Genomic DNA, 14,509 nt, shown 5'->3' with positions numbered 1-14,509 from the left:
GGGGAGAACTCACCTACTCAAAGAGAAATGGCGGTGATGGAGAGTTCGAAACCAACGGTGGAGATCAACGGATTGAGCTTCACGTATCCTGGAATCGACGGTCATCCACCGCCGGGATCCAAGCCTCTTATCGACGGTTTCTCTCTCACCCTAAACGCTGGCGATCGGTGTCTCCTCGTCGGATCCAATGGCGCCGGTTAGTTAATCAGTAGATATTAACGGAGAAAATTGAAGAAATTGGGAAAATAATAATGGAATTCACAAATTTTATAGTTTTTTTTTTTATTTGTTTCAATGAATGTTAGGGAAAACAACGATATTGAAGATTCTGGGAGGGAAGCATATGGTGGAGCCGCACATGGTTCGAGTATTGGGAAGATCCGCTTTCCACGACACCGTTTTGGCTTCCTCCGGTGATCTTTGTTATCTTGGAGGAGAGGTTAGTTACGCATTTCTTTTTCCTTTTTTTTTTCTTTTTTGTTTGCCTATGATTTTAGAAGATTTTGCTAATATAACGAAGTTATGATCAATTTATTTTTGAAATGTTGAATGAACTGAAACGTATTTCATTGATACATAATTGGAGCCGAAACTGAACTTTTCTGGAAAAACTCATTTCTTTGGCTTTCATTTTTAGTTGCTCTGAATCATTTTGATGCTTTAATTGTAGTTTGCATGAAGAAAACTTGTTTATGTTAAGATCATTTCTTAGCTGAACCTTAGGGTAAAGTACACATGTCTGACCCGTAAACTCGACACATAATTGGGCACTGGTATAGTGTTACGATATTTCAAATGTCGGAATTTTTTAACACGAAATTGAGGATCCAACACTCACTCTAGTCTGGGTTCAACATAGATTGTAAGTGATGCAATGCGTTCATCGATCGTACTAGTTTTTGTTAGCATTTTATCATTTAACCTAAAGGAGAGTTTTATTTCTCCCTTTTGCAGTGGAGACGTGATGTTGCTTTTGCAGGATTCGAGGTTCCAATTCAAATGGACATTTCAGCTGAGAAAATGATTTTCGGAGTTGCAGGTATTGATCCCAAAAGAAGATATGAACTAATTAAGGTATGCATTTCACCATATGAATGATTCAAGGAAATTTGTAGATACTACAATAATTTGGCATTTAAATGGTCATTTAAACATATTTTCAAGTTTATGCATGATTTAGAAATCCTTGGACTTGGTTTTTGCTATAGGTATTAGATATTGATCTCTCGTGGAGGATGCACAAGGTATCGGATGGTCAAAGAAGACGTGTCCAAATTTGTATGGGTCTCCTTAAGCCATTCAAGGTATTTTAATTTCAATGCTTCCATTGTCTGGTCTTGCGTAGAGCTTCGACCTCCTTTCCGTCCACAAGGAACTTGGGATTATTTTTTTAAACCTTGTTTTCATGTTTGTCCGGTATAAATTGTTCATGAAGGTTGCTTCATCATTTGTATAGGTTCTTCTACTTGATGAGATAACGGTCGACCTTGATGTGCTAGCAAGAGCTGACCTTCTGAATTTCCTTAGGAAGGAATGCGAAGAGCGAGGTGCCACAATTATCTATGCAACACATATATTCGACGGTCTTGAGAAGTGGCCATCACATATTGTCTGTCTCAGTTCCATTTCTAAGAACTTACTTCCTTTCGAAATGCATTTGTAAAATAGACAATTTATACGGCGAAACCTTTGTTTTCGTTTCAGGTTTACGTTGCTCATGGGAAATTGCAATTAGCAATGCCGATGGATAAGGTTAAGGAGATTAGCAATTCGTCGCTAATGGTTAGTTATCCCGGTAGACACCTGGAATCTCGTTCGTTAAGAACGAAGCTCGTATAACTTCATTTTTTTTTTTTTTTAATTTGTAGAGAACAGTGGAGAGCTGGTTGAGGAAGGAACGAGACGAAGAAAGAAAGAAAAGAAAAGAGCGGAAATCACAGGGTCTCCCGGAATTGGAAAACCAAACCGAGGGAAGCCGTGTGACAGGGGATCCTGCCCGAGCCGCCGTTCGTTCACTAAACAATGGTTGGGCTGCCGGACGGTTGAACTCGACGGTTGCCGGTGAAGAAAACTTCGTGTTCAGCTCAAACAGAGTTTTAAGGCAATAAATAAACTCAAACTTGTTTCATGTTTTTTTATTTGTTGTTGTATTTTTCATAGTTAAGCCCACAATAACGTGAATGTTTAAGGGCTAAGCATAGCTGGCATTATATGATTTATCCATTGTTTGAAGAACATAATATCAGATGAAAGTTATGTTGATTTCTTTGAAGAACTAAATGATAATTTGTTAAAATAAATTGAATATTCATGTAATAGAGGTATTGACATTGAATCTGTCTTATTAATAATATTTATTAGTATCAGTTGGGTTGATTATTTGTTTATATCAAATTATGGTGTATAAATTTGAAGGCTAAAATATATTTCAACCCTACTTTTATTTTCAAAAATTTAGACCCTCACTTTTTAGATTTAAAAGTTTAGGTCCAATCATTATCACTAATAAAATTCTTATATTAAATTCATCTTGTGACATTTTAAAATTAAAAAACATCACTTGAAATTATGTAACAATAAAAAAATTAAAAATTTCTATATAGATTTTCTTTACTTAAAAATATTTATTCAAACTCGTTATGGTAAATTTTTTTTTGAAATAGTGTTCCTAAGAAAATTTGACGTCAACATTTCGATTAAATTAGTTAACAATATTAAATATTTACACTAACTAATGACATTATAAAAGTAAAAAAATCAAATTATGTCAAAAATAATGTATATGAATTAAATTCTAAATTTCAGCATAGTGTAAAGGCTAAGGCAAACCTAAAGAAATAGAAACTAAAATTCTCAAGGCATTCAAATTATACATAACCATATAATGTTTTAATAGAAAATTAATACTATTAACTATTTGGACTAAATAATAACATTATAAAGCTACATGGACCAAATTACATTAGAAATTAAAGTGTAGCAGTTAAGTCTAGGGATCAAAATTGAAATTTAACCTTTTTAACTGTAAGAAAAAAAAGTAAGCACTAACATAAACCTAAAAGAAATGGGAAGCCATGTTGTACATAATTACGTAATGTTTTAACTGAAAGCTAACTATATTAACTATATAGACTAGTTAATAATATTATAAAGATTATAGGGATTAAATTATATCAAATATTAAATTTAAGCATATTAGAGGATCAAAGGTAAAATTTATCCATTTTTTTGTAAAATGAAATAAAAGAAAGGAAGCATGGGTGAGAGAGCCACGTGATGACCTTACTTTGTATAGTAAGTATATTAGAAGGATCAAAGATGAAACTTGACCATTTTTATAAACTGTTAAAGTGCTTAGGAGACCCTTGTATCATAAGGATTGTATCAAATTAGTCTCTATATTATTAAAAGATCAATTTTGTCTCTGTACTATTAAAAATAATCAAAAAGTCTAAATTGTAATAAAGTTAACATTTTCTATATAACAAAAACTCTTGAATTTTTTTCCAATTGCAGTTCAATTTAAAACAAACGGTCTCATTTGCAAAACATTTAATAAATGTTAACTCTATTTCAAATTGGACTTATTTGATTATTTTAATAGTACAGACTAAATTGATCCATTTAATAATAGGGAGATTAATTTGATCGAGATCTTCTAGGTATTTTCTCTCGTAAAGAACTTGAATTTAGCAAAAGAATTTTACCAATTTTTAATAATTAAACTCGCATTTTTAACTTAGAAATGTAGCTTGATTAAATTCCTTGAAGTAAAAGTGGGGATTAAAAGTAGGGTAGGAGGACTTGGAGCATGTTTTAACCTTTTGAATATTGTCCCTTATGTTTCATTCTCAAAGTTGCCGTCTTAGCTCAGCCGGTAGAGCGCGTGGCTTTTAACCACGTGGTCGTGGGTTCGATTCCCACAGACGGCGTTCTTTTTGTTTTTCAGTTTCAGTCATTCACGAATACAAATGAAAGACGGCGTCGTTCACAGAAGACCTGGATTAAACCCGGTTCAGGCCCATTTAACCGCCTCAATATTTCCTTTTTGGTACATTGTTAATTTTAACCCCCTCAATATTCTCAGAATTATATAATCTTAATTCTATGGCTGGCAGCAATTCTTGTACGCAGAATTTGTTAAAAAGTTGCCACTTTACCTTTAACCAATTTGCAATGGCAGAAAGTTTCATGCAAAGTGGACAGTCATCAACTAAATGGAGGATTCTTCAATATCAAGCAACCCAATGCTTGTTCTTTTGGTACATATTCCATTTCCATCTCTTCCTCTACAAACCTCACTCCATTGTAAAAATATTACATATATTTCTATCATCAGCTAGTGTAAATGTTGAAGGGTTAGATTTTTCAGAGTCAAAACTAAATCGATACGGTGTATAAATATTAAGAGTTAAAATCGCCATTGTGCCGATTTTAAAAGCTGATAATTAAAATAGACAAAGTCGATTAATCGGTTGACCCATTTTATAACTTTTCATAGTTGGATGATTAAAACATAATTCTACTAATGAACATAATGGGCATTGGATGCAGAAGGATGTGGGTTCGAGTGCGCTGAAATGCGTTATCCTCCTATTTATGGGTTGAGGATAAAAAACAAATATGATCAAAACCGTTAAAAAAATTAATAAAAGAAATGCTTTTTACCCATTTCTTTTTTCAAGCTTGGAATGTCAAACATGGCTTAGCTCCACCGGCCTTACCTAGAAAGACATACAATGTGATAATTTTTCTTTGTAAAAAGAAAATAAAAAGGTTTGAAAGAAAGATAGTTAAAAGAAGAAAAGGAGAGCTACCTCAAAGAAAAGCATCTATACAACAAGTTATAAATAATGGCATAAAGTTAGGTCAGTAAATTGGGATGCTTGTGCAATTTAAAACATGGCCAAAGGTTACTTTCATTGTGATATTTAGGACCATGGCTTCAATATTTTCTTGCCCAGCAAGCAAAACATGCTAACAAAAAGATATACATTATTATGATTTTGATCAAAGATAAGAAAAAGAGTTGCTTAGGTTTAAATTTGGGACCGAGACCCCCCTAAAATGGGAAATTGTTTCTTTAGACCTTTAAAATTTTATAAAATCTTAAGTTAATATATGGTAAAATTATAGGTTGACCCTTCCCAAAAATGTTAGAATTTCAATACGGTTCATTTGAAAACCATAAAGATATAAGTTAATGCAAGGAGAAAGTTGTATCTTAGCTCCCATAAAAATATATAGTTTAATCTCGACCTTTCTTTAAAGAATTTCTGGCTTCACCTCTTCCAGTACTTAATTATCAACAAAATTTTAAATACTTACAACTTCGATAAAGAAAAAAGAGTTTGGGTTTAGAAGAGAGAGGGTGTGCTTTGACATACAACATGATAAAAAAGCATATGTCCACTAACCCTAAACCCATAAAAACAGAAGATTCTAAAATACCAATTCTCCAAACAAGTTGAAGAACTTTGAAAGCAATTTTTTTAGTCATTTGAAATGATTAACCCTTAAAGGAGAGGATAATGCGCTTCAACGCACTCAAACCCACAACCTCCTACACTGACAACAATGCTCATACCAATCGAGTTAAGATTCAATTAGTTCTTCTCATTAATCCAACACTTCAATAGCTATTAATTAAACTTTTATTATTTTATCATACTCGAAAATTAAATTACAAGGACAATAAATAAGGTTGAGAAATGTATATATCGAGAAAGCTTTTTCCTTGAGTTCAAGGATTAAATTAATTTTGGGTTTAGACTTCATAATTATTTGTATATTGTGGTCTGAATTTTTTTTGTCTAAATTAGGTCTTAATTTGGTAATTTTTCCTATATTAGAGCCTGAATTTTTTTTTATACCCAAGTTAAGCTTTGAACTTGACAACTGAGCTTTGAACTTGACAACTGTTCTCTTGTTAAGGCTTGAAACTTTTTTGTCCAAGTTAATCATTCATATTTCCACGAAAACCCTAAATTTAAGTCCTAAAATAAAAACATTTATCAAGTTTAGGTCTCAATATGAAGATAATTACCAAATTCAAGCCTCGAATAATAATTTAACCAAAAAAGAGAGAGAAAACTTGTAATGACGGTGGAGGATGGAAAACATAAATAGACAGCGGCAGTACCGGAGTGGCAGTGATACTACTAATAGTAATACTACTCTCACATCACATGCGTGGTTGTGTGTTGTAAAGCCCTACTTTACGCATCCCCTTTGCGTCTTCAATTTATTTACCTTTTGTATTTTTTATAAATTTAAAATTTAGTCCTTAATGTTTTATTTTTAAAATTTTTCATTTTTTACTTTTTTTTTAATTTTAAAAATAAAAATAAAAGTAAAAAATCTTATTATTAAGTGTTTTTGCTAATGTCCTCTTAGTAAAGGAGATCATATATTTATATAGTATAATCACGGATCATGAATTTGACAATTTAAGTATACTCCATGCATATTAACACGTGTTCGCTAATTTGGGTGCTCATCAATTCATTTGTTTGTCCTTATGCCCCAACTCACGAACATCCATGGATGTGCGAACCAAGCCTACCAGCTCACCTCACGAGCCCCTTAACGACTCCAAAAGATGAAACCCAAACTTGGATCACAGATCAATAAACGGGTTTCAAGTTGACAATTGGATATCTCATAACACTTATAAGTACATTTATATAATAAAAAGTAGCGTCGATATTACTATGAATGAAAAACACAGAATAAAAGAGCTGCGGGCCACTAGTACTACGTGCTTTCTTTAATCTGCAGCCACTTCAGCCCTAAACACGACACCTTTGCTTTTTTACCATTCGCTGGAATTTTTTTTACTATTACCACCAGCTCATTCACAAATAAAAACAACAGTAAAAAAAAGTTAACGCCACACACGTAGTTTACAAACTTATAACCTAAGCTTTTAGGTTTCCTTTCCCTAAATCCTAATAATAACACTTTCTTTTACCCCACTTCAGATTTTCCGGGAAAATAAAGGAAAATTGAAGGCGGGAAACCAAGAACAAAAAAGTTTGATTTCAAACGGCTTGTCTTGTGTTTTTTTTTTTTCAAATACGGAAATTCTTGCCGGTGAAGGTTTGGCCGAACTGCCAATTAGGTGGTGCCACATTCCATGAAGTGGAAGTGCGTTTGTCACTGCCGGTGACTCTAAAAGAGAGTGCCTGACCGATCAGCACGGCGTTTGATTGCCAGTTTTGGCCCCAGTTACGGCTCATGCTCATCCAACCGGTTTTGGTTCCTTTGATACTAACCTTCACGAGGTCTCCTGCACCGGCTACGTTGGTGATTAAAACCAAGTTGAAGTAACGGAATCCGTTGACCGTGAATCTTATTCCCCCGTGCTTTCGGCACGGCACTCTGCAAAAAGAAATGGGTTAATATACTATTTGATACCTGAGTTTAACTTCAATATTCAATTTGGTACTGAATTACTTAGTTTAGTTTCAATGTTAATTTTTTTTATTCTAATTAAGTACATAGAAGTTACTTACACTTTAATAATGTCCTAACATTATAAAAAATAAAGAACTAAATTCCAAATCTGAATATAGTGAAAGGGCCAAAACCATAATTTAACCAAAGAACTTTAAAACCTTTTCTCCGCATTTATGAGTAGCCGAACCCAAACGTGGGATGTCGTGATTTTTGTCGTTTGGGTTCTTTTTTCGGATTTTCCGGAAAAAATTCTTAATGGACCTTATAATTACAATACTACCCAATAAAAATCAGTACTCAGTAGACCTATGACTATGAGCTGAAGCGTACTTTAAAGGCAAGGGTGTTTTAGTCATATCGTTAAAACTCAACTGACCGCGGTAATGAAATCTCAAGAAGGCGCTTCTTTTGAGTTCCCCCGTTTTTTTGCCTTCCCAAGGAAACGATGAAAAAAACAAAAACAAATTTTCATAATTATACCAAAATCTGTTTGGTTCCTAAGAAAATAGAAACCCAATTTTCCTTTTTCCTTTTCCCATTTCCGCACATTTTCTCCCACAAAATAAACCAATTTAATGAATTGTATGAAAAGAAAAAAGAGAGAAAGAGAACAATGGCGGGAGAACTGTGACAAGTCTGTTTGATTCCTAAGAAAATAGAAACCCGATTTTCCTTTTTTCTCTTTCAACCAACTTCAGGAATTATATGAAGAAAAAAAAAAAGAAACAATGGCGAGAGAACAGTGACTCACCTACGAAAGGAGACTGGGACAATACCAGCACGGTACTCAGCAATTTTAAGGAACATAGGCATGGCAAGATCAAAATGAGGACGGGGAGGGTTACACCAACCGCCATTGTCACTTGGAAGAGCAAAGTTCGGAGGGCAAAAGTTAGTGGCAGTGACGAAAATAGAAGGGCTACCAGGGTGACACCACCTTGGGTCACTAGCACATTTGATCTCAAAACAAGCACCACAACTAAGGCCATTGTTGAAAAGCGCAGTGCTCAAAGCCGCCGTGTTGACACCGTAGCCTTGGCTGTACAGATTTCCGTACCCACATGCACCACCTAAAAAACAACAAAAGAAAAAAACAATCAAATGGAGGGTCATGAAAATGTGAGATTTTGATGGGGGACTTGGGAGTGTAATTTGTGAAATACCCATTGTGCCGGAAGCATCACTGCCGCCGTAAAAGGTGGCGTGGGCAGTTTCCCAAGAGCCGGTAGAGTAAACGCCGGGGATCTTTGCGTTCACCGAAGTGAAAAATGGTAGCAATGAAGTGAAACAGAGGAGAGCGAGGGAAAATTTGGGGGCAGCCATTGTGTGGAAGATAAGGGAGAGAGAAATGGCGGGTGTGTTGAATTTGTTTGGGGGGCGAATGGTAATGGTTGAGGTGGGTGGGGCGGGTACTTATTGAGGAGCCGAAATGAAGGTGGGGTAACTAAAGGGGTTGAAAAACATAATCTAAGAAGTTAATTTTTGGGGGTCCCCATGAAAAATGTAATTAATGTAATTTCTTAATCAATTTCGTTTTTTTTGGCGGAATTAAATTGTATATTTTTACAATAATAAAAATATAATTTTACTATTTTAATAGTCTATAATTTTTATAATTATTAAAAGATTAAATCAAATTCTTATCATTTTGGTGGGGTCAAAGTACAATTTTACCATACTAATTTAAAAATTTATAAATTATAAAGGGATTAAAAGGAAATTTTCACTGAGGCCCCTGTCAGCCCCCTTACTTCGCCACTGCTTATGTAGATGATTAAATATGTATATAAAAAATAATCAGTTTAAATAACAAAAGAGTTAGTAGTGGGAAGAAGATATAACCTTTTCTTTTATCATTTGATAGATTAATATTGGAAACTAGAATAAAATAAGGTTATTTTTGTCTTTAATATCTTTTTTACTTTTCATCTTAAATGGGAAAGTAACATTCTCACATTTTGTCACGGAAATTACATTGCCGTGTTTATGGGAAAATAATTCCCAATGGAAAGTTAATTTGCAAAGAAAGTAAAAAAAAATAAAAAATTTGACATACTAAACGTCAGGATCACTTTGCATTTAATTAAATTCCTAGGTAAGTTATCACTTTCCATCATACCAGACACTACGTAAGAATAGATTGTGTTATGCTCCTTTTACTAAGAATTTTGGTAAATTAATTTATTTACGTTAGATCAAAGAGTATCAGAGAGTAATTGATTTTTCTGTTAAAAATTTCATTCATTTCTACTGTTAAAAATCAATCATTATATGTTAGCAAAAGATACGCGTGGCACGCCACGTGGCACTATTTAGTTATTTTGTTAGTTATTCTAATTTTTAACAATAGAAATTAATGAAAGTTTTACTAGTTTATTCTATGATTTAATGCATAGGGACTAAAACTTCAATTTTTAAATGAAGGGAGCAAAACGCAATTTCCATTTTTTAATAAAAGTGACTAGTTGGTCTCTGCTTTTTGGAGGAATTATTTTGAAAGACCCCTATCTTTTAGCCTTTTCATGTGATCTTTATTATCGACTAGTGAGTTGGGAATGGACTCATCGACTTTTATTAAAATGAGTAAAGTTAAATGCAAATAATTAATGTGGGTTAATTATTGAGACGTACCAAATTTTATTTTAAAAGGAAATTGAAAAAAATTACCACTTATAACATATGTGATTATAAAAAAAATTAAATTATCAATGGTAAATATGATAGTTTAATGATAAAGTCGTGTGACTCGAATCCCGTTTGATCCAGTTTGAAATATTCGAGGTGCAACTCACTTGTTAAAGAAATAAAATAGAGAGGCATAAATTGCATTCGTATAGGACTATACTTCTTCTATTAGACATTGGTCATAATACGGTTGTTTAACCCTTAAAATGTGTGTAGTCGAAAACCTCTTGTATTGTGGTTTTTCAACATTAGTGAATTTTTCTTCTACCCGTGGTTTTTTCTAATAATGGTTTTTCACGTAAAATATGTATGTTATTATTATTTTTTTATTGTTTTGCAATTATCCCTATTGCCATTGTCGACATATAGTATAACAAGTTAAAATTACGAGAATCGTGAGATATCATGTTCAAGTCTTACTTCACTTAAATTATAGATGAGTTTTTAAATTTTTTATCAGGTGTAAGTTTAGATATATTACAATATCAATATATCTATTTGTACATTGTAGTGATTTATTCTTATACAAATGTATAAATGGTATTCCTTTCATGAAATATAATTAAAGGTGATCATGGGTCGAATCAAGGTTGGTCCGAGTCTAAACAGAATTTTAGGACTATTTTTTAGGCTCAGAACCGAAAAATGGGTCTAAGATTTTGCCTAAGCTCGGCCCGGATAAAAGTGCTAAAACCCGAGTTTGGTTCAGCCTGCGTGTATTAACTTTTTATAATATTATTTTTATATAAAACAAATTTAAAAAATATAATACATCAAATACACTAAAAACATTAAAATAAATGTTTCCCAACAAGTAAATAATAGAAAAATTAACAATGAAATAAGAATTGTATAATATCTAAACAACAACATCAAAATAGTAACAATATGATAGCAAAATGGTAGCAAAATAACAACAAAGCACAACAACAAAACAATAGAAATATCAACAAAACAAAACAACATATTTTTTTTTCAAATTCAGGCCGAGCTAAACCCGAACAAACAAAAGTTTACCCGAGACCCGACCCATTTAGAAAATAGGCCTCATTTTTCAAGCCTATATTTTATTCTTATAATGCTAAAAGAATCTTTAAAGCCTCTAAATTTTTGTAAAATAAATTCAATTAAACTCTTATATATTTTTTACACTCAATTGAGCTCTAAACATTAAAATTTTAATCAATTAAACCCTTTAGCTATTAATATTAATAGTCAACTATTACATATTAACGACAACCATTTTTTGGATTTTTTTACCATATAACATATCATGATCGTGCCATGTGGCATAATATATTATGCTGAAGCGCATTATCCTCTTATATATGGGTTGAAGAGGGGTTATAAGTAATTTTATATATTATATTAAAAACAGATATTATTAAAAAAAATAATAATAACATTAATAATAATTTACAAACAAAAGAAAAAAAAAATCCCTTCCCAACTCCTTGACATGTGTTTAGAATTATTGTTTTGGTTGCTTGTTTTCCTTAAAAACTCTTTCCCATTCCAATCTATAGGGCTATATAACTCACCACCATGTTCCTTCACTTATTGCTTTATAAAAAATATATATTATTTTCCTCCACTTAATAAATGTTTATTTTTCTTATTTATTAATGTTTTCTATTTGCATATTATATTATATATATATAGGGTGGGTTTGGATGGACGATGAAGTGCGGTACGATGTGTTTAGCTTACTTTTTATCTCACGCTACAATATTGTTATAGTATTTAATATTACCACCACTGTTGTTTTTACACTAACCGTAAATAAACACACTGTCCATCCAAACCCACCCTTAGGGTCCTAGCTGATGTGGATAGTTTAATTTTTTGACATATGGCATACTAATTTTATTGACATATGACAATTCTTTATATAATCAATTGTTAATCTTATGCCAATTAGAAAACAATCTCATAGCTCACGCTTACCTTATAAATAAAAGTAAATTTCTTCATTCTTTTCATAATCTCTCTAGAGTTTCTTCCTTTAAAGAAATTTATGAGAAATAATTTATAGTTTAGAATTATTTATATATTATTTATATATAATAATATACACTATATAAAAGGGAAATAATAATCTTTCTATTCAGACACTAAAATGAAAAATTTTCAATTTAATACTTTTATAAATAAATAACTTATAAAATAAAATATAGTAAATTTGCACTTTAGGCCCTAGAAATGAAAAAAAAAACAGTCCTTAAAAATATGAAATTATAAATTAATACATAATAAATTTATACTTTAATTTATAAAAAATTATAATTAAATTTTGATGCTGCTAAAATATTTTTAGATTGCCCCTATTTCTATTGGCTCAAGCAAAATTAGAACTACCATTTATTTTTTCAAGTTTAATAATTTTTTAATTTTCAGATGTATTAATAAGAAAAGGATACATACTTAAGTTTTGATAACATCCTCAATGGAATTTTTTTAAATTTATAAATAAATTTGTAAAAATAGAATGTCGATAATGGCAAGAAAAATGAGAAAAAATAGAACACACAAATTTTATGTGGAAACCCTTTTGGGAAAAATCATAGGCAAAGGAGAAGAAAATTCTCTATGTCAAATGTAACACCCCTAACCTGTATTTGTCGCCGGATTAGAGTTACTAGGCATTACCGAACAATGCATAGCTTAGGAGAGTCATTCATTACTATTCATGTTTTAGGTAATATAAACTCAATTATACGAATCAGATGTACATCTCCTTTATAGCATTCAAATAATCAAATTATAACATAGCTTAATACATGACAAATTCCATGTGCATACATTAAGACGTTCAAATATATATCGAATACATGCCAATATATCTATTTATTTTGAATAATATCAAAAATATCAATTCCTTAACTCTGCATATGCATATGTTAAAAACCAAATAAATTATTACACACCAATTATTGTCCAAACACATATGCAACCTTAGTATCATTACCAAATAGTCGAACATATCTTTAATGTAACATAAATAATGCGCATTTTAGCCTATCACTATGAACCATTATAAAAGCACAAAATACAAACCATAGTACACCCCATTCGCATGCTAATTATCATGCATAAATTGCACTCACCTAACCAATTCCCTTCACACCTATTTCGGCTCTCAACTTTAGATTTAAAAGTAGCACAGAAAATTTACCATTCAATATTAAGCTAACTTTGCCATTACAAATCATGATCATTATTAACCATCACAAGCCGAATCTAAATAACCAACTACACATGATCATATTGTTGGCATGCACACTTATTTTACTTATGACTAGCCGATTATAACCATTAACTTAACATTTTTAACTATCCAAATGGTCATAATTTCAATCATCAAATATAAGCACAATAATCATACCATTCCATTCCATAACATATGCCATAAACACACTTCTAAAATAAATTAGAATAATGGCCGGATATACATTATGCTTATCATTACCCCTTACCGAATCATATAACAAACATCACAAACATATATACTCAATATTAAGCTTACTAACTTGAAATAATTCATATTACAAACCATACCTTCCAAATAAGCCAATATTAAGCCACAACCGAAATATATATCCATCAACCATGTTTACTTCGTTTGAGCCGAATCATAAAAATCAACAAATGCAAACCATACCAATATGTCAAGCTTACCATAATGAACAATCATAAGCCATACATATCATTACTTTAAACCGTAAGCATATACCAAGCACACCACACATATATGACATGCATATTACTTACTAATATATTACATACTATAACTCAACAAGCATCCATCATTTACCTCATTGCCAAAACACATGACCAAATTTACACAATCATTAGCATTATAATCAAGTCATTTTCGCATGGCTAAATATATACATACTTCAAGATCAAACATATTATCTAGCCTATAGATGTCATAGGTTCAAAGTTCAAACTTATAAAATACCGAAAAAGTGATCGATAGTGTGACAAAGTTCCTTGACGATCCCCGAGCTCTTAACTAGCTTCCAAAATCTATAAAACAACTAAAGACCACACACATAGTAAGCTTAAATAGCTTAGTAAGTCATAAGCAAATAAAATTATTAAATGAACATTAGCATTATAATTTCAACTAGGCCGAATATGAACAATCTCATATACATATAAATCACTCTTTTATCATACATACTTTATATCATCATTACAAGTACTACACTTACCTTATTTTCATCAACATTTAACTTTGCACGTACCTGAACCATTTAACTCAATTTCACATTCGATCTTATCTCAACATTGCCCGTTAAACCATTCAGAATCAATAAGGATACTCAGATAACTCAAAAAGCTCGTACGATGTCAA

General features: G+C 31.7%; 2 protein-coding genes and 1 non-coding gene across 4 annotated transcripts; 2 read left to right on the top strand and 1 right to left on the bottom strand.

Annotated features, from left to right (window-relative positions):
- Positions 1–5: 5 nt before the first annotated feature.
- On the top strand, positions 6–2,379 carry LOC105761826 (ABC transporter I family member 20). Its single transcript, XM_012579766.2, has 7 exons — positions 6–196; positions 306–439; positions 955–1,074; positions 1,209–1,304; positions 1,457–1,609; positions 1,705–1,782; positions 1,869–2,379. Exons 1-7 carry the CDS (start codon positions 28–30, stop codon positions 2,106–2,108), a joined length of 990 nt encoding a protein of 329 aa, XP_012435220.1. The 5' UTR covers positions 6–27; the 3' UTR covers positions 2,109–2,379.
- A 1,480-nt stretch (positions 2,380–3,859) lies between these two features.
- Positions 3,860–3,932, top strand: TRNAK-UUU (transfer RNA lysine (anticodon UUU)). The gene has a single exon. It is a non-coding gene; the product is annotated as a tRNA-Lys (tRNA).
- A 2,727-nt stretch (positions 3,933–6,659) lies between these two features.
- Positions 6,660–8,865, bottom strand: LOC105761828 (expansin-A6). 2 transcript variants are annotated; one of them, XM_012579769.2, is made up of 3 exons: positions 8,625–8,864; positions 8,213–8,531; positions 6,660–7,383 (listed from the first exon to the last, which is right to left on the bottom strand). In XM_012579769.2, exons 1-3 carry the CDS (start codon positions 8,782–8,784, stop codon positions 7,074–7,076), a joined length of 789 nt encoding a protein of 262 aa, XP_012435223.1. In that variant the 5' UTR covers positions 8,785–8,864; the 3' UTR covers positions 6,660–7,073. The 2 variants fall into 2 exon arrangements, with proteins under 2 accessions (XP_012435223.1, XP_052480469.1); XM_052624509.1 differs by having other exon boundaries at positions 8,213–8,865.
- Positions 8,866–14,509: the final 5,644 nt, after the last annotated feature.

The sequence above is a fragment of the Gossypium raimondii genome, chromosome 11 (genome assembly GCF_025698545.1).
Source record: "Gossypium raimondii isolate GPD5lz chromosome 11, ASM2569854v1, whole genome shotgun sequence".
In the NCBI taxonomy this organism is placed as follows: Eukaryota; Viridiplantae; Streptophyta; class Magnoliopsida; order Malvales; family Malvaceae; genus Gossypium; species Gossypium raimondii.
The sequence above is the reverse complement of the archived record's forward strand: the minus strand, read 5'-3'. Positions and strand labels throughout refer to the sequence as shown.